We start from the raw sequence: 17,258 nt of genomic DNA, 5'->3' as shown, positions 1-17,258 counted from the left end.
GAAGTGGAGAGCCCCGGCGAAGCGGCCTTCGCGCACTGCCCTGCGCTTTCTCACGGGCTTTGAGGAAGTCTCCCCAGCGGGGCTGGCTCGGAGGAAGGGCCCCTGGGTTTTCCTGCCGGGCAGGTTTGCAGACGCTGCACAGAGCGGCTCCCAGAAAGGCGACAGGCTACAGCCCTGCCCGGCCCCAGAGAGCCCTGCCAATGCCTCCAGCAGGCGGTCAAGCGCACCCTAGCAGAGGGGCTGCAACTCCACCGAAGCCAAGGCAGCAATTCCCACGGGGCCTCTGGGGAGCTGCTGAGCAGAACGGGCCGCCCAGGCCGTGCTGGTCTCGTATCAGCTACAGGACGGAGATGGTCACCTCCGGACTCGTGTCCCCTGAGCTGCCAGGTGGTCTCTGGAGGAGAAACGTACCGGCTTGCCCATCGTCTGGGCCCCCTTCCTCCTGCAGAAGCCATCCCGCCTGGCTGCGAAAGTGTAGGCTAGGCCCTGTTGGCTTTCTCCAGCCCGGCCTGTGCTGCGCGGCTCTCTGCTCCGCCCTCTTTGTGGGGACGGTCAACGTCACCCCTCGCCTCCCTCAGAGCATGGGACCTGCCGGGGCCACTTTTCAGCCTCCCGCCCTGCGTGAGAGCAGCCCAGAGCCAAAAGCTGTGGGGGGAGGCAGCAAATGGGCCCCTTCCCTCTCGCACCTGCCTTGCCACCCGCCTTCTGTTGTGGACTTACAGGGGGAGGGGCTGTGCCGTATTGCAAACCCTGGCTTACACCGGCCGGGCCAGTCTCCCGCGCCAACGTGTCCACCGCGCAGGGCTGCCCTTCGCCGTGTGCAGAACGCGCAGCCGTGTGGGGCACCCAAAAATCTGGGTCTTAATGTCCCCCCCACCTGCCTCTTCCAGTGCCTGGTCTGTGGCTCTGCTTCCTTGGGGGAGGGTCCAGGGGACTTACTAGTGACACAGCCCGGCAGAGCGGTGAGCAGGGCGCCGGCCCTGAGGAGGAGCCAGGCGGGCGGCGGGGAAGCCAGGTCCCAGGCATGTGCCCCCCCCAGGTCCAGGCTGCCCGTTTCTGAACGGCCTGTGGGACTCGCCAGGGCCTGGGCTTAAAATTTGCTTTGCAAATATTTCAGTGGGGAGTTGCCAAAGGTGATGAAATCACGTCTCTAAGAAATCGCCGTCCCCCCTCCCAGGCCGGCCATGGGGCAGAGGGGCACCCGTTCAATAAGGCAGAGGGCCAGGGACTGCATGGGGCCCCCAGCAACCCTTCTGATTCGGGGCTGCAGCGTGAGCCGCATCCGCTCTGCAAAATGCCAGGGCGTGGGTCCGCGTCGGAGTGCGACTTGGGGTCGGATCCTCTCTCCCCCACAGGGCCCTAGGACCAGGGTACTGAGCATGCACCGAGCTGCATCCGACCGGCTCACGTGTGGACGGAAAGGGGAGTGGATTTAGACCTCGCTCAGGGCCCAGGCTTAGGATGCAGCATAGACAGAGGCGCTGGAACTACGGGGGAGGGGCTGCAGCACCCCGGGGCTTCCAGCCTAGCGCCTGGGGACCCAGCTGCCACCCTGCACTCCAGGGCTCTGCTGCCCGCTCTGCACACGGGGGCCTGGCTGCCTCCCTGTGCCCGGGGCTCGGCTGCTACCCCACCCACCAGGGCTTTCCTCCCAGCCTTAGCTGAGGGGGGCACCAGCACCCCCGCTCCTAAAAATCTTCCTGCACCACTGAGAGTAGACAGAGCCTGTCCCTGCCCACTCGCCCCCGGGCAGTAGCAAGGGAGCTTCCCTCTGCTGTGTCCCCGCCCGGCTGGGAGGGGACCCCCCACTTCCACCTCCACACCCCTTGGCGAGGACCCCAAGACATGCCACAGGATCTTAGGCCTCCTGCCCTTGGAGCAAGCTGGTCCCCCCCCCAGCACTCACAAGTGCCAGCGCGTTCCCACTTCGGGGCTCTCGTATGTCACGAGGGGGAACATCCCTGTCCTGAGAGCGCAGCCCCCTCGCCCTCTGCCACCCAACACATGCAGCCCGCCGCTGACAGAACCGTACCGTTGTCCTAAGCTCAGAGACGGCTGGAAAGGAAATCGACCCCCCCCTCCTTTCCCCGCTGTCCTGGGCCAACACAACGGGGCTCAGGAAGCAAATTTTTCTTTGGCTTTGGGCAACCCCAGTTTGCTACAACACACGCCCCGGCAAAACCTTCTCTTCAAGGCTACGTCTACCCGGCGCAGCGATCTCGGGAGGCCGCGAAATAGCTACTCCGCCTCTTCCGGGCAAGCCTGTTGTATCGAAAGATGAATTCTGACGTCCCTGTAAACCTCTTGGCACGAGGGCGAAGGCGCGTTTCGGAACAGCGCCTTGTTTTGGAATGACCTTGAAATCGGCCACGCAAGTTGCGGTGCCAATTGCGTAACTTATTTCGAGGTGAGGATACAGTGTAGACGCCCCCCCGCTCCCCCACCCACCCACATTCTCTCACTTCCTTGATCTGTCTGGGACCGAAGACAGAGATGTCGAAATGTGACAAGAGTGAGAGTGAAAGACGCTGTCCAGCTACTTTAACGAGGCTTTTCTGGCCTAGGAGTCCTGGGATACCATCCCAGCAAAGCACGCAGTAATGCCGCGCCCTGCACAACGGTAGTAAACCCGCTGCTCCCAAGCGAAACAAGCGCTCTGGGTAAGAGCGTAGTATTACTGGTGTAACTGCCTACCCCAGGGATTTCTGCTGGTGCAGCCATGGTGGTCACAGAGCACAGCTCCTCACCCCCCGACCTGCATCGCTCCGCCAGCAGAAGTCAGAAGCACTGGCCTGGCCTTGGACACTAGGCTGATGGTGGGTGGGCAGGACTTCCCAGACCATCTCTTCTCTGGAGCTTTGGGGGCCCTGTCTATAACAACACTAGCTGGAAGAAGGGAGAAGCCGCAGGGTCTCCATGAAATCCCCTGAGACGTGGCTATTGCCAATCGATTGCACCGGAGAGGCACTCAGATCCCATGGTGATGGGCACGGTATAAAGCCATTGAGGCTATGTCTACGCTGCCACCCTAGTTCGAATTAGGGGGGCAGTGTAGACGTACCCTGACCGAGGAATGAACCTGACCCACAGAATTCAGCCAGCAACAACACAGACTGGGAGCTGAGTTACAGATCTGGCGGGTCTGGCCAGGGCCCCGTCTGGGGCACATGACAGCGTGACACACAAATATAAACCGCCCACGAGCCCACCGGGGCATTGCAGGAAGGGAAAAGCATCCAAAGAACGTGGGCTTTCGGCAGTTCAGTCCTCTGACCTTTTCCAGTTTAAGCCTGTGGTTTGGGGGAATGCCATTGTTTTCCAGCCGACAGTCCGACCAGTTCGGAAACGTGCCACGGCCTGAGCACCCTGGAATGTCGGTTTTCTTCGAGAGAGGACTGAACACGCTCCCTTCCCGACAGCCCCGCGGGACTGGCTTGCCCCCCCCCAGAGGAATGGACAGCCCCCCACGGCTGGGCAAGCCCCACGGCTGGTTCAAACAGGGCTCTGCGCGCCTTTGCCTTCCGCAGGGGCTCAAACGGCAGTTGCAGCTGCCCGTCCCGCCTCTGGGCTTTCAAGAGCGTCCGCCCTTGGGGCAGGGGGGTTGGAGCCGGGGCCACCGCAGGCGGAAGTGGCTGTCTGTCCGTCAGAGATGGGCCAATACAAAAGGGAACAACACAGAGACTTCAGCAAGGAAACAGCCTCCGGTGGCCGCGCCAGCCCGGCCGTAGTTATCTGGGGCCGGCAGCAACTCGTGTTACACGCTGGCTTCCTCGCCTGGCGGGGCAGCCCCTAGCTCTGAGGAAGGAATCGCACGCTGGCCCCAGTCACAAGGGCTGAGCCAGGACTCGATTCGTTTCAACGGCAGCTCAGCCTGATGAAAAACTACGTCCATGCTCAGCCTGCACCTTGGCCGGGGGCCCCTTGTGGGTATTTTATCCCCTCACGTCCCTCTGAATTTAGCTGCCTAAGTCCCTCCCCCCCGGGATGTTCCCTCTCGGCCACTGGGCCGGCCGCGGAGCTGGGAGAGGCGGGGGATTGCTGTCGTGTGAAGGAGCGCGGCTGGAGGGCCGTATTGGTGCCCTGGGCCTGGCAGGGAGCAGGTTGCTGGATGAGGGATCTTTGATCTCAAGCCAGGGCCAGGCTAATGCCCAGCCCCTTCCCCTCAGGATGGGAAGAGCGAGGGGCCTCCCTTGCCTGAGGCTGTCGCTCCCGGTGTGACCCGCACGCTCTGGAAGGGGGCCCCGGTCACCCCAGCTTTCCGGAGTCCCTGCCCTGTGCGTGGCCGAGGCGGGCGCTGGTCTGGTTTATGGCCATTCTGAGTGGCTACGGTCCCTACAGACGCCGCTGCCCGGACAGTCCCAGCCCTGCTGGGCCGACACACCCCTCCGCTCCCCGAGCTTTCCCTCCCTGTCCTCCGCAGGGCCCGGCCCTTCCTGTCCACCCGGCTCCCCTGCTATGTGCCCTATTGAATTCGCCCTGTTGACTCCGGGCCCGGTGGGAAAGGCTGCCAAGAGGTGGAAGAGCAGGGAGCCTGGATCCAGCCCCAGCCAGGCGGGCTCCGGGCGGGGCGGGGCGGGGGGGTTACAGGGAAGGGGAGGCTGGGACGGAGACGCTCGCTGAGGCGCACCGAGGTGCCACCTTCAGCCACAGCGGGGGAGACCCCGCGCCCTGGATCCAGCAGCCTGGGGGGTCTGTGGCCTTTCAAACCCAGCGCCCAAGAACGTAGGGAGGGGTCACACAGGGCAAGGGCAATGCAGGCCCCAGCGGTCCCTGCCACCTCTGCCCGCTGCGCCTCGGGCCCCGTGGGCTCCGCGTGCCGCCCAGCACCTCCCCGGACAGAGCCCTGGGCTGTTTCTGCTGGCTCCCCTTGCCTTAGGCCAGAGGGGAGATTCCCCCAGGGGCCTGAAACCGACAGCTGGGATCCGGTAACCTGCTGCGATATTCTGAGTTCTGCTGCCCCCACAGAGCCCCTCTGGCGCCTGCGCCCTGCCTGCCCCTCCGGCGCCCGCGCCCTGCCTGCCCCTCCGGCGCCCGCGCCCTGCCTGCCCCTCCGGCGTCTGCGCCCTGCCTGCCCCTCCGGCGCCCGCGCCCTGCCTGCCCCTCCGGCGCCCGCGCCCTGCCTGCCCCTCCGGCGCCCGCGCCCTGCCTGCCCCTCCGGCGCCCGCGCCCTGCCTGCCCCTCCGGCGCCCGCGCCCTGCCTGCCCCTCCGGCGTCTGCGCCCTGCCTGCCCCTCCGGCGCCCGCGCCCTGCCTGCCCCTCCGGCGTCTGTGCCCTGCCTGCCCCTCCGGCGCCCGCGCCCTGCCTGCCCCTCCGGCGCCCGCGCCCTGCCTGCCCCTCCGGCGCCCGCGCCCTGCCTGCCCCTCCGGCGTCTGCGCCCTGCCTGCCCCTCCGGCGCCCGCGCCCTGCCTGCCCCTCCGGCGCCTGCGCCCTGCCTGCCCCTCCGGCGTCTGTGCCCTGCCTGCTGCCCCATGCCCGTGTCCTACCCCGCCAGTGCCCATGCCCCATGCCAGCACACGACTCGGCCCCACACAGTAGCTCGCCTAGGGACCCGGCTGGAGAACCCTGCAATGCCCCTGCCCCATCCTCATCCCCCCCCCCCCCCCACAGCAAAACCCGGAGCCCTTCCCTCTGCCAGGGCTGCCCGGAAGCCGCTGCCCCCCGAGCGGGCATCCCAGCGTGGCTCGGGCCGGCGGGGGACGGTACCTGTGCTGGGGCTCGCCGGGCTCACACACACGCTCAGCAGGATCACGGGGGCCACGGAGAGGCAGAGCCCTGCAAGGCAGAGAGGAATCGGGTGGGTGGGGGAGTGGGGGGGGCGCGGGGGGGCGCCCCAGAGCCCCCGCTACTCACGAGTCATCGTGGGGGAGTCGCTGGCCGGCACCTTCCCGCCGCCCGGCCCCTGCGCCTCTGGCTTCCCTCCGCGGCCGGGCTGCCGCCTCCCCGGCTCCTCCCACCCCCCCGCCGCGCCGCGGGGGCTTCCCGGCGGGCGGGGGCAGGTGCCGGGCCCCGCGTCGAGGATCCAGCGCCCAGCCCCGCCCTCGGGTGGGTCCCCCCGGCCCGGGCTGTGAGTTCGGGGCCCGGCTGCGGCCAAGGGGTCCTCCCAGCCTCTCCCCTCCGCGGAGACGCCTCCCGGCTGGGCCCGCGAGTCCCGCTTCCCCGGGGCTCCTCGGCCGCGCGGGGATGCTGCGGGGAGCGAGGACAAGCCCGGCCCGGCCCCTGCCCCGAGCGGCAGCCAGCGGGGGAGGCTGTTCCCATGCTGCGCTCCCTGCCGCTCCGCCCCGGGCCGGGCCCTGCTCCGAGCCGCCGCCTCAGGCTGCAATTGCCCCGGCCCGCGGGCGAATCGTGGGGCCACCGTGGACACGGCACCGAGAGGAATCAAATGTTGCCGCCCCGGGCACGTCCTGGGAGCCCCCTGCCACCTGCTGAGGCCCCGTTGAACTGGGGATGGCGGACCTCGAGCTTAGCGACTCCTGCTTCCCAGAGTGTGCGTGAGCGCTCAGCAGTATAGGGGGCATGACACAGCATAGGCAGTTCTGATTCCACCCAGTAGGGAGCGCTCTCTCTGGCTTTCTCGCTCTCTCTCACCCCCCCCTCTCTCTCTCTCACACACACACTCTCTCTCTCTCTCTCTCTCTCTCACCCCCCCCCTCTCTCTCTCACACACACACACACACACGCTCTCTCTGGCTTTCTCGCTCTCTCTCACCCCCCCCATCTCTCTCTCTCTCTCTCACACACACACAAACACACACACCAAAGCTCTGATAATGAGCGGTGAAGATCAGCCCTGGATAGGGATGTTAAATGGTGTTTAACCAGCTGATCGACTAGTCCATGGCATTTCCCGGGGAGCTAACCCCACTGCGGCTCTGCCTTTTAAATGTATTAAGAGCCACCAGGAAAGACTGGGCGCGAGCTGGGAATCTGCTGAGAGAGGCAGCAAGGTGTGGGGGGGAAGCAACCAGTCGAGTCACTAGTCGACGATCTGCTTATCGGATCGTCGACTAGTCGCTTACGTCCCTAGTCATGGAAGCTAACCCTGGCCAGGTGCCTGGGGCCGACTCCCAAGGGAAGGGGCCCTGGACCTGAGGGGTGGGAGCATCATGGTTATCTTGAAGGCCCTGGAAGGGAGGTGAGTTGAGCAGGAAAACCATAAAATGGAGGGCTGGGGGCTTGGCAATGGACACAGGCAATCTTGGCTTTCCTCTCTGCCTGCAGATGTCTTGGCACTCTGCTCCTGGCCTCCCTGGGGCTCTCAGCCCAACCTAAGTGGCTGGATGCCAGGGTGTTGAGGGAGGATGGTGCAGTGGTTATGCCACCAGCCTGAGACACGGGACAGCTGTGTTTCGGTCCTTGCTCTGCCACAGACTTCCTGCGTGCCCCTGGGCAAGTCACTTAGTCTCCCTGGGTGTTGACTCCTGCCGCCTGACCTTTGAGCTGCTTGAAGTTCGCCGTGCACGTTGCCCAGATGGTTCCTGCCGAGGCGCCTCAGAGCAACTCTGCTCAGAGGATCTCGTGCTGCGCCCTCCCATCGAGCCTGGGCATAGTCGCCTCACCCTGGCAGGAGGCTTTTTCTGGGGCTGGATCCAGGCAGAGAATTTCCTTTGTTTATTACAGGAGCCTCTCAACCACTTGTTCCTCCTGGGCTAGCGGCCCAAGATCAAGTGAGCGGCATGCGATTGGACTTCCTTCCTTCAGAGCCCCGGCGTCAAGAGCTGGTGGGAGAATCTTTGGGTTCAGTAAAAAAAAAAAAAAAAAAAAAAAAAAGTCAATTTCTAGCGCTCCGGGTTGCAGAGAAAAGCTTGAAATGGTGCAGCCAGCGTGACCCGAAAGCAATGTTCCCTCTCATTTGTTTCCACCCATGTGAGGGATGCATTTTGTTCGGTGCACCAAGGCATGGGCGGATGTGCACCATCCGTAGAAACACGCTGCCCGCTATGGGCGCTCTACTAATCATTTAAATATCCCCTGGGCAGCCGCCCCAGGGAACACTGCCCTAAAGGCTCCAGGAGGAGACAGCCACAACAGATTCCCAACGTTATTACTGAATTACGGTATTTTTGGGGGGCCCCGACTCATGGACTTGACATGCTGGGGGGAGGGGATACTGCAGATGTCGTGTCCCAGAGTGGCGGGCAGGTAAGTGGCCTCAGCAGAATTGTTACCACTGCCCCGGCTCTCGCGAGTGGATGGGTCTTGTGTGTGTTTTCTCAAGCTCCAGCTCTTGGAGTCAGGGGATTTCCAGAGGCTTTCAGCTTTCCTTTGAAAGACTGGTCGGCTCCCAGCCTGCAGGACGGGAGAGAAAAACTCAAACCCATGAGCTACATGCACCGCAAGGGTGCAGAAACTAGAAAGCAAGTGAAATGTGTTGTGATGATCTATTCGTTTAAAAAACGATTGTGCACGTTGAGAGCCAGTCACACGCGTTTTGGTGGTTGATTTGCGCATCTGAAGCACTTGAGGGTCACAATATTGTAAATGAGCCAGGGGACGCAGAGGGACTGCAGGGAGGGGAGAGACGAGATGGGGGAGGAGGGAAGAGAGCTCCACTTAGGGGTTTCTCCCAGGCCCATCCTTGCTGTCGGTGGGAATGAGTTGGGATGTGCTACCCTGGTTGTGCACAGCTCTTTACAGGAAAAACCACCAAGGAGTCTGGTGGCACTTTAAAGACTAACAAAGGTCTTAGTATGTTAGGGCGGAAGCTTTAGTGAGTTGCAGGTCACGTCCTCAGATGCTGCAGAGGAAAAGGAAGAAAGAAAGGGGCAAAACAAGGATACAGAGGTGGGAATGTGACATGAGTCCTAATTAAACCAGAGTGGCTGTGCATTTGCAGACAAGGGAAGGCATTGCCTTTCCAAAACTGCCCACACCCCCCCAGCCACCAGAACAGCAGCCCCATCCCTGGCCCTCCAGGTGGCCAGGAAGAATTGGGCTGGAAGTGGGCGTGGCTTGGTTCCAGGGGTGGGGCCTTGGGTGGAAGGGGTGGAGCTGCTGTGGCTTGCCTTCCCGAGTTGGGCCATCAGCTGGTATAGATGGTGTCTCATCTCCCAACAGTGGTGAGAAGGTGAGAATACATGAACAGGAGATAACCTATTGTAATGAATTGCATATGAATTCCAAATTTGCATATGAGTTCCAGCTCAGCGGTTTCTCGACACAGTCTGGTTCTGAAGTTTTTCTCTCTGAGAATGGCAAGTGCGAAACTGTGTGTCCAGGTGGGTAAAACGCCTCCCCCACTCGGCATTGGATGTTGCCATTCTGAATGTCTGGTTTGTGTCTGTTTATTGTTTTGCATAGAGTACGGTTTGTCTGATGTACATGGCAGAGGGACTCCTTTTAGACAAGGCATTTATTGCCCACAGGACTGGCCTGCTTACTGGCTAATATCCAGTACTGATTTTTTCTTGAATTATAATAGATTTCGACGAGTGTATTTTTGGCAGTAATGCAAAGAGGCTACAGCCTGTATGATTAGCAGAAGCAAGATGGCACACATAGGTTTGCGATCTTTAGCCTACAGAAGTGAAAACAGCGCCGAGTCCTGTTGTCCCTTAAAGATTAAGGGTATGAATACACTGCATTCCTCTTTCGAGAAAGGAATGCAAATGCAGACGAACGAAATTGCAAATGAAGCGCAGATTTGAATTTCCCGCGCTTCATTTGCATAATCGCAGCCGGGCGCTATTTCAAAATACCTTATTTCGAAAAAAGGAACGCTGGCTAGACGCGATTATTTAGAAAGAAAACCCTTCTTTCGAAATTACCTTTAAACCTGTAAATGTGTCTAGAAAGCGTTTCTTTTTTCGAAATAGGATATTTTGAAATAGCACCCGGACGTGATTATGCAAATGAGGTGCGGGAAATCCAAATCCGAGCTTCATTTGCAATTTCGTTCATCTGCATTTGCATTCCTCTCTCAAAAAAGGATTGCAGCGTAGACAGACCCTAACCAATTCACTGGGACATAAGCTTTGGGGGTTAAAAGCACGGCACCCCAAGAAAGCTGTCAGTCTTTCAGTCACCCCAGGATTCCTCATTGTCTTTGCGGTTAGAGACTAACACCTCAGATCTCACTCGTGGGTTAAAGCAAGTTAGCCCTTTGGCACCGAGAACACAGGTGGTCTGCCTTAGTTCATGCCCTCTATAAATGTCACAGATGCACCACAAAGAATGTGGACATACCCGATCTGCCTTTGCAAGCACCCCAAGTGTTGCAGCGAAAGCACAGAAAAACAAAGGCTTGTGGGTGACTAGAAAAGGCAAAGCGATGTTTTGCTGGCTGGGCCGGGAAGGGAAGATAAGATAGACAATAAAAATTCATGGGAGCATAGCACTGGGCTAGGCAGAAATAATAACTGGATTCCAGAGATAACACCTCTAAGAACGAGCTAGTTTTCCTGAATAGGGATGGACATGCACACAATACGTTCACTCTTATTCTATGTGGTTAAGAAAATTCAGTGTGGACCCAGAGGTGGGCACATGGTGCACAAGCTCTAGACAGGGATAACTCACCATATTTAATTAGCTAGTTTTAAATCGGGGTCTAAGGTTATTTCTCTTGGGTCCCTCTAGGGCAGGGCGACTCCACTTTGGAAGCCCCGGGGGCCACAATGATACTCACAGCACATGCCAGGGGCTGCAACTTAAGTGTGGTTGCACAGACGTGCAAATATGTGCACATTTATGCAAATAGCTTCTTTCACACGGATGGGCATGAATACAAAGATTAAGGCAAGATGGCACAACACCCAGGCCACCTTTACGTCAGTTCTGCTGCTATTAATAACATGCAATATTGACCCGCTGTCCACCCATATGACGGCACTTTTAATGAGCAATGACAGTCCAGGAATTTAACCACTAAAACGCATTTTATTGACGACTTTGTTTTGGCTCCCACCCGAGGGCCACATGCTGAGCCCCACGTAAACGCAAACCGCACTGTGGGCCACAAACAAACACGCTGAGTAGCCCTGCTCTGGAGCTTTCTAGCATTTGAGCTTCTCCTGGATTCTTCACCTCCCCCTGGAGAACGGAGCAACTTTTCTTGGCATGGCAGAGGCACGCCCGGTCCTTTGCCTCCACTGCCAGCCTACCAAGGAAGGGTGTGAGCTTGTGCTAAGCTGGTAAAGGATACCGGCTGTGCTGTTAGAACAATGGCACGCCCTCGCTGACGCTGACTGATCACCCTTCCGATGGGCTCAATGAAGGCTTCCGGCTGCAGCTGGTTCTCACTGATCACAAGGATCGAGTCGGAGGGTCCTTGCAAAACTCCGGGCTGCCTGATTCTGGGACAAGGAGCTTATTACCTTGGGAGCAGATTAACATACGAGCCTCTCTCGCATAGTATCAGGGCCGGTCCCAGCCATTCCGGTGCCCCGGGCTTGGGTGCGCAGCACTGCCCCTGGGTGCACGGCACATGTGCGGGCCCGCCCGTGGGGCACAGGCCTGCCCTCCCTAGGGTGCAGGGCGCATGCACTGCCCAGCCCGGCCCGGCTACCGCTGCTGGTGCGCAGCCCAGGCCAGGCCGTGCAGGGCCCTGCAGCCGTGGGGGGAAGAGCGCTGCTGGCCGGTGCCACGGGGATGGGGGGCTAGTGTTGCGGGAGCCGGGCGCGCGGTGCCTGAGGGACGCTGCACACCCCTTACAGCTGCCGTCAGGCGCCCCCCATAGGTTGGCGCCCTGGGCAGCTGCCCGGCTCGCCCACCCCTCAGTCCGGCCCTGCATGTTATACACACAATAATCCGACTCCCTTCAAGCCAGGCTGCGCATTCCACAACAAAACAGACTTTGCTCCAGCAAACCATCCAGCGAAGCCCTCCGTCCGGAGACCCTGCTGGGTTAGAACCAGAGGGGCCGTTGCCAGCTTCCCCAGAAGTGCAAACGACACGGCTTCCCCTCCAGGCCTGTTTTAATGAAGCTCTGGGAGCCCCCCCTTGCTCCGCAGCTGCTTCGCGTTTCCTCGTGTTCCCCGGGGGAAGGCTGCAAAGGAAAATCTTTTCCAGGCTGCAACTTCCCGTCCGAGACTCCCCGACTGTTCCAGCCGAACCGCAGGCAACAAAGCCTTGCAGGTGACGAGACCCGGCAGCGCGCTGCGTTTGGAGGCCGGAAAAGACGGCTGTGTGGGCGCGGTGCAGGAGCCGAGGCCGGACTAGCTTGTGCCCGCACGCTGTGAGCACGACTCCGTCCTGTCCTGGCAGGACCCTCGCTGCAGCCTGGCCCCGGGGCCTGTTCTCTTCCTCTCGGCTGGGACCCCGGCGAGGCTGAGGCTTAGCGCTAGCGGCCGGGGTGCAGTGTGACGAGGGCCTGGGAGCTGATTGAGACCCACCAAACTCATCTCCCACGGGCTACCCAGCAGCTGAAAGCTGGGAACGATTTTCAGTCTCTGCTACCAGCCGAATTTCCAGCCTACATGGGAAAGGCCCTTGCTTATACCCGGTGGGGGAGGCTACCTGTCCGGGTCCCCCTGGAACTCTGGGCAGGGGCAATTTGGGGAATTTGTCCACGTAGAACTTAGGAATTCTCTTTGCTGTTTGGAACTTTATACGTAGCCCTCACAGAGGGCAACCTCTGGCTTCTGTGTGGAGCCCCGTTTCCACTGAGACCTGCCCTGGGCCTCCCCTCGGTGCTGCGGAGCCGCCCTGCGGAGCTAGCCCACAGGGGACGCCAGGCGAAACTCCTGGGCCTCGCAGAGGGGTAGCGACCGAGGGTGCTGACGCCTGGGCAGGCTGCTATCCCCCCAGAAGCCCTGTGGGATGCAGCTGGCCAAAGACAACTGGTTTGGTGGGCTGGGCCGGTGGCCGCCTGGGGGGAGTTGAGGCCGACAAGCGCTGCGCTGGCAAAGGAGGCAGGGAACTGGAGAGGGGAGGGGAGGCCTCTCTCTGGCCAGCTGAGAGAGGGCAGAAGGAAACTGAGGGCGGGGCAGCCAGGAGCTGCAGGCGGGAGTGAGAAGAGACGGCCCCAAATCCCAAAGAAGCCAGGAGAGGGGAGGAAAGGGAGCCGGGGAGGGTGCACGGGTGTTTTGGTGGGTTTTCCCCTCGCTCTGTGTCTCTCGCTCTGTGTCCAAGGGACAGCCCGGACTCTGCTCACCCCCAGGCCAGCGGAGAGGCACCCATGGGACCCTTCTCTAGCTTCTCCCCTAGGAGCAATAGGCTCCCGGCTGTCCCTCGCCAGGCTGCAGGACAGCGGTTGGCTGGGGGCGGGTTTGTTTGGTATGTTTGTGCCGGGGTGTCTTGGAAGGCCTCGCCCAGCGGCCGCCTGCGGGGACTGGGATGCCCGGGCGGTTTCTGGCCTCGTGCTCCACTGAGGCATGGCGGCGGCACACGGACAGATCTTCAGCGCGACTTCCCGACAGGGGCGTTGGGTGGGGAGGGGAGGGAGGACCACAGAGGCCGGGACGAGCGCGAAACCCCAGGAAGGTCACTGAGGGTGACGGCGGGCAAAGGACGCTCAAGGAAGAGCCAGTCCCAGCCAGTCCCCCCCCGCTCCAGCAGGGCCACCTAGGTTAGCCTGAGCCTGGCCCTTCTTGACCCCCCCCGCACCTTCCTCCATGCCACAGCCTATACCCCCTCCTGCCCCGCAGCCTCCAGCCCTGAGCCTCTCTCCAAAGCTGGACCCCCCTTCCTGCACCCCAACCCCTCATCCCCAGCCCAGAGCCTGCACCCCCAACCAGAGCCCTTGCACCCCGATCCTGTCCCAGCCCTGAGCCCCTCAACCCAGCACCCCCAGCCAGAGCCCTCACACTCCTGCACCCCAAACCCCAGGCCTGAGCCCCCCTCCCACGCCCTGGACCCCACCCCTGTCACATGGATTTCACCAATGAAGGGGAAGTGTCCCTGTGACAGGGCGTCTGGCCCTACAAGGGTTCAAACCCAGCCCGGGGGAGAGGGCGGAGCTGGTGGGGCTCACAGCTGGGGCAGACCCAGCCCATCAGGGCCCAGCTGAGGGCTGTATAAATAAGGGCTCCTAGAGGGGAGGATGAAAACCACTCACACTGGCTCTAGCCAGGGAGCTGGAGGGGACTGGCTGCCAGGGAAGCTGGAGGCAGGCAGGGCTGGGGAGCCGGAGGGGATTGGCTGCCAGGGAAGCTGGAGGCAGGCAGGGCCGGGGAGTCCTGGCCTGACTCACCCCCAGGCTGCGAGGCTTGAGGCAAGGCCGGAGGGTGCCAGGGATGCGGGGCAGCCAGGCTAGGCAAAGGCAGCAGGCCCACAGCCCCTTGCCAGTGAGGAGTGGCCATGTCAGATGGCCGTTTGCCCCTGAGGTAAGGGGCTAGATGGCGACTGGCAGTGGGACACTGAGGCAAGGTAGGCACAGGGGGGTTGGGGCTCCCCGGGAGGACCCCAGGGTGCAGGGGCACCGACGTAGGACAGTACTAGGAGGAAAAGGCACCGTGGCCAGGAGGGGACATGGAGCTGAACCAGCAGGAGACCTGCACCAGGGGCCGGGACACCGGCCAGCAGAGGGCGCTCCGAGGCAGGAGCGCTGATTCCCTGGGTGACCAGCAGGCGGCGCCACGGCGGTGAGTGCTCGACCCCTGAGCGTGTCACATCTTCCACGCTGGTGCACGTAAGAAAATTCGTTCCGCTCAGGTGTGGAAAACTAGATGCGCTCACCACCGGCATAAGGCGCAGTTGGCACCATTTCCCCCTCCAGTGTAAACCGCAGCGCCTAGCAGCGGGAGCAGGGCTCCAGTGTGTGTTGGGCACCAAAATGAACTGCATTCCGGCTGGAGACGGGCAGGCTGGACACACGCTCCTGCCAGCCACGCCCAGAGCTGGCAAACGTGTACCAGCCACGGGCTGCTTAGGGCTTTGCTTTTCGTGGCCTTTTCGGTCCCAGGGTCCCAGCAGGGTGGCCAAGGGCACCGTCTTGGCTGGCTACACCAGGACGAAAAAGGAGGGGGGGGGTAGAAACAAGAAGAAATAAGGTGGGGAAGGAAAAAGGACTCAGTCTCACCTCGCAGGTGTTGCTCAGTGAGGTCACCGGGGCCTCCGTCCCTGTCTGTCTCTGCGCTGTGTTGGGCGACAAAGGCCCGGTGGTGGCTGGTAGGCCCTGCTGGAGAGGGCAGCCATGATGGCGAACCTTGTTCTTTCCAGGCCCCCCATCTCGCACCCAGAAGTTTTCTTCTGCTTTTTTTTTCCCTCCCCTTGTCACTTAAGACCCCAAAGGGAGGGATGAGTGGAACAGCCCAGCCACTCGTTACTGTTTACCAATTGGGCCTACAGATTGAACCTCTCTAGTCTGGCATCCGTGGGACCTGACTGGTGCTGAACCAGAGAAAATGCCGAACCACGGGAGGTCGATTTTGTCTGGCAGGATCACCAGCACTTCCACTGCTTATTGGGCTCTGAGAAGACCTGTAGGAGTCATCAGAGCTAATTAACAGCCCAGAACGCTGAGAGCCAGGACTGGTGGCTGAAAACAAACTTTATGGGACCACAGGAAACTTGGCCACGCCCATAAGTGGACAACCCGTTAACTCAAATCGTGCTGGACCATGGATGTTGCCAGACTAGAGAGGTTCAACCTGTAATTTCCAACACCTCACCTTTGGTTCATTCATTTCCAGCCCCACACTTGTCTTGTCCACGAGGCATGAGCGTACGTACCACAGCCCATGACTTACAGCTGGCAGGCGTTTTGTTTGTGCCTGTTTAGTCTGTTCATCTCCCTTTGGCAACTTTTCCCACGAACAACTTTTCCCGCTATAACCCCTTCCTAAGCTTCCACTCGCTCCTCCCAGCCGAGTTCGCAAGGAGGGTACGTTTGCAGGCCCAGTGCTCGTAACCGACCCTAAGAGCCCACCATGGTATCGTGTAGCCTCCCGTTCCAGAGCAGAACTACCCTCTCGCTGCATTTCCTGCTGGCGCTGGTTTGCAGCCAGGTCCAGTCACTCTTAGCCTGGAGGGCTTGTCTGAGAAACACTTGACTTTCTCTCTGAGGGGCCGTGGCTCTTCCTCTGCAATTAGCTGCGTTTACAATAGAACGTGTGCGCAGAAAGTGCCTATTCGCTCCAGCCCGCTCTGCTATTGTTGGTCATGTTTGTGTTCGTATCGCCATGGCAGCAGGAGCACTGTCAGGACCGGCCCAGCGGTTTTTGGCGCCTGAGGCGAATACGACTTCGGCGGCCCCGCCCTCCCATTCAACAGTCTGAGAGAAGTAGCGGGGAGCTGGCACTGAAGCCCCTGCCTGGCCGGCTCTGCCTGGGGGAGGAAGAGTTGCTGCTGCAGGGGGAACAGGGAAGCGTTTGCCTGCAGGCTCCTATAGGCCGGGTTTTGCTGCTCCTTGATGCCCAGGCCCCCAGATGACCGCTTAGTTGGTCTATAACAGGGGTGGGCAATAATTTTCTCCTGGGGGGCCACTTAATGTATTTTGATATATAGTCACAGGCTGGCTCCACCCCCTTAGGGGCGGGGCTTGGAGAAAAAGGGGCGGGGCTTCCCCCCAGAGTGGTCCAGGGCCGGAGGCTTTCAATTAAAAACACAGCAGTGGGCTCACGGCTCTTCTGCTACGATGCTGCCTGGCAGCTGACTGGGGATTGCTGCAGCTGTGTAAAAGGCGCATGGCTCCTGTCCCTGCTGGGGTAGCGCGGGGACCGGGAGCCATTTAAATAGGATCCTGCTGCCTGAGTCACGGCCTGGAAATTCGGTGGCCCAGGCAGCAGGGTGTAAATAGGAAGTGGCCAGATGCCGTCCGAGCTGGATCAAAGCGTTAGGTGGGCCTGGGGAGGGAAGGGACAGGACCAGGGGCAGCTTGGACTGTGGCATGCGCCCCCACCTCAGAGCCATGTGGAGTGAGACTCCAGCAGCGATTCAAAGCAGGCCGGGACTCCAGCAGCGGTGGCATATGGGAACCCCGGCCACAGTTGTCGAGTCCCGGGGCATCTGCTCCCATTGCCTCCCCATCGGCAGACCTGTGTGCATGAATTTAAATCTTCATCCTCCAACTAGGCCACAACTATACTTACTGGTGAATCAACACTGCAGTGGTCGATCTTCTGGCATTTGATTTAGTGGGTCTAGTCAAGACCTGCTAAATTGATCGCTGAGTGTGCGCCCGTCAGCACCAGTACTCCTGCTCCTCGGGAGGAGTAAGGGAAGTCGATGGGAGCAATTGACCTAGCTGGAGTTGTGTATCTTAATTCAAACTTATCCCCTAGGTAGTCCTGGCCTTAGACCATTGTGCTTGCATCCGTCCAGGGCAGGGTTCGGTTTAATGAACAAGCAGAGCCGAAGCTACAACTCTGGGTTTATTTAGC

The 17,258-nt window shown here is 60.7% G+C and overlaps 1 protein-coding gene across 1 annotated transcript in view; it reads right to left on the bottom strand.

Annotated features, from left to right (window-relative positions):
- The window catches only part of LOC102456040 (prostaglandin G/H synthase 1), a 40,303-nt gene extending 34,091 nt beyond the window's left edge, over positions 1-6,212 (bottom strand). Inside the window, exons 1-2 of the mRNA XM_075905608.2 lie at positions 5,851-6,212; positions 5,704-5,772 (exon numbers count right to left, since the gene is read on the bottom strand). Coding sequence (XP_075761723.1) covers positions 5,704-5,772; positions 5,851-5,857 — 76 coding nt within the window. The 5' untranslated portion in view covers positions 5,858-6,212. The remainder of the gene's footprint in view (positions 1-5,703; positions 5,773-5,850) is intronic.
- Positions 6,213-17,258: the final 11,046 nt, after the last annotated feature.

The sequence above is a fragment of the Pelodiscus sinensis genome, chromosome 23 (assembly GCF_052426305.1).
Source record: "Pelodiscus sinensis isolate ZL-2025 chromosome 23, ASM5242630v1, whole genome shotgun sequence".
NCBI classification, from domain to species: domain Eukaryota; kingdom Metazoa; phylum Chordata; order Testudines; family Trionychidae; genus Pelodiscus; species Pelodiscus sinensis.
This window is presented reverse-complemented; position numbering and strand designations above follow the sequence as displayed.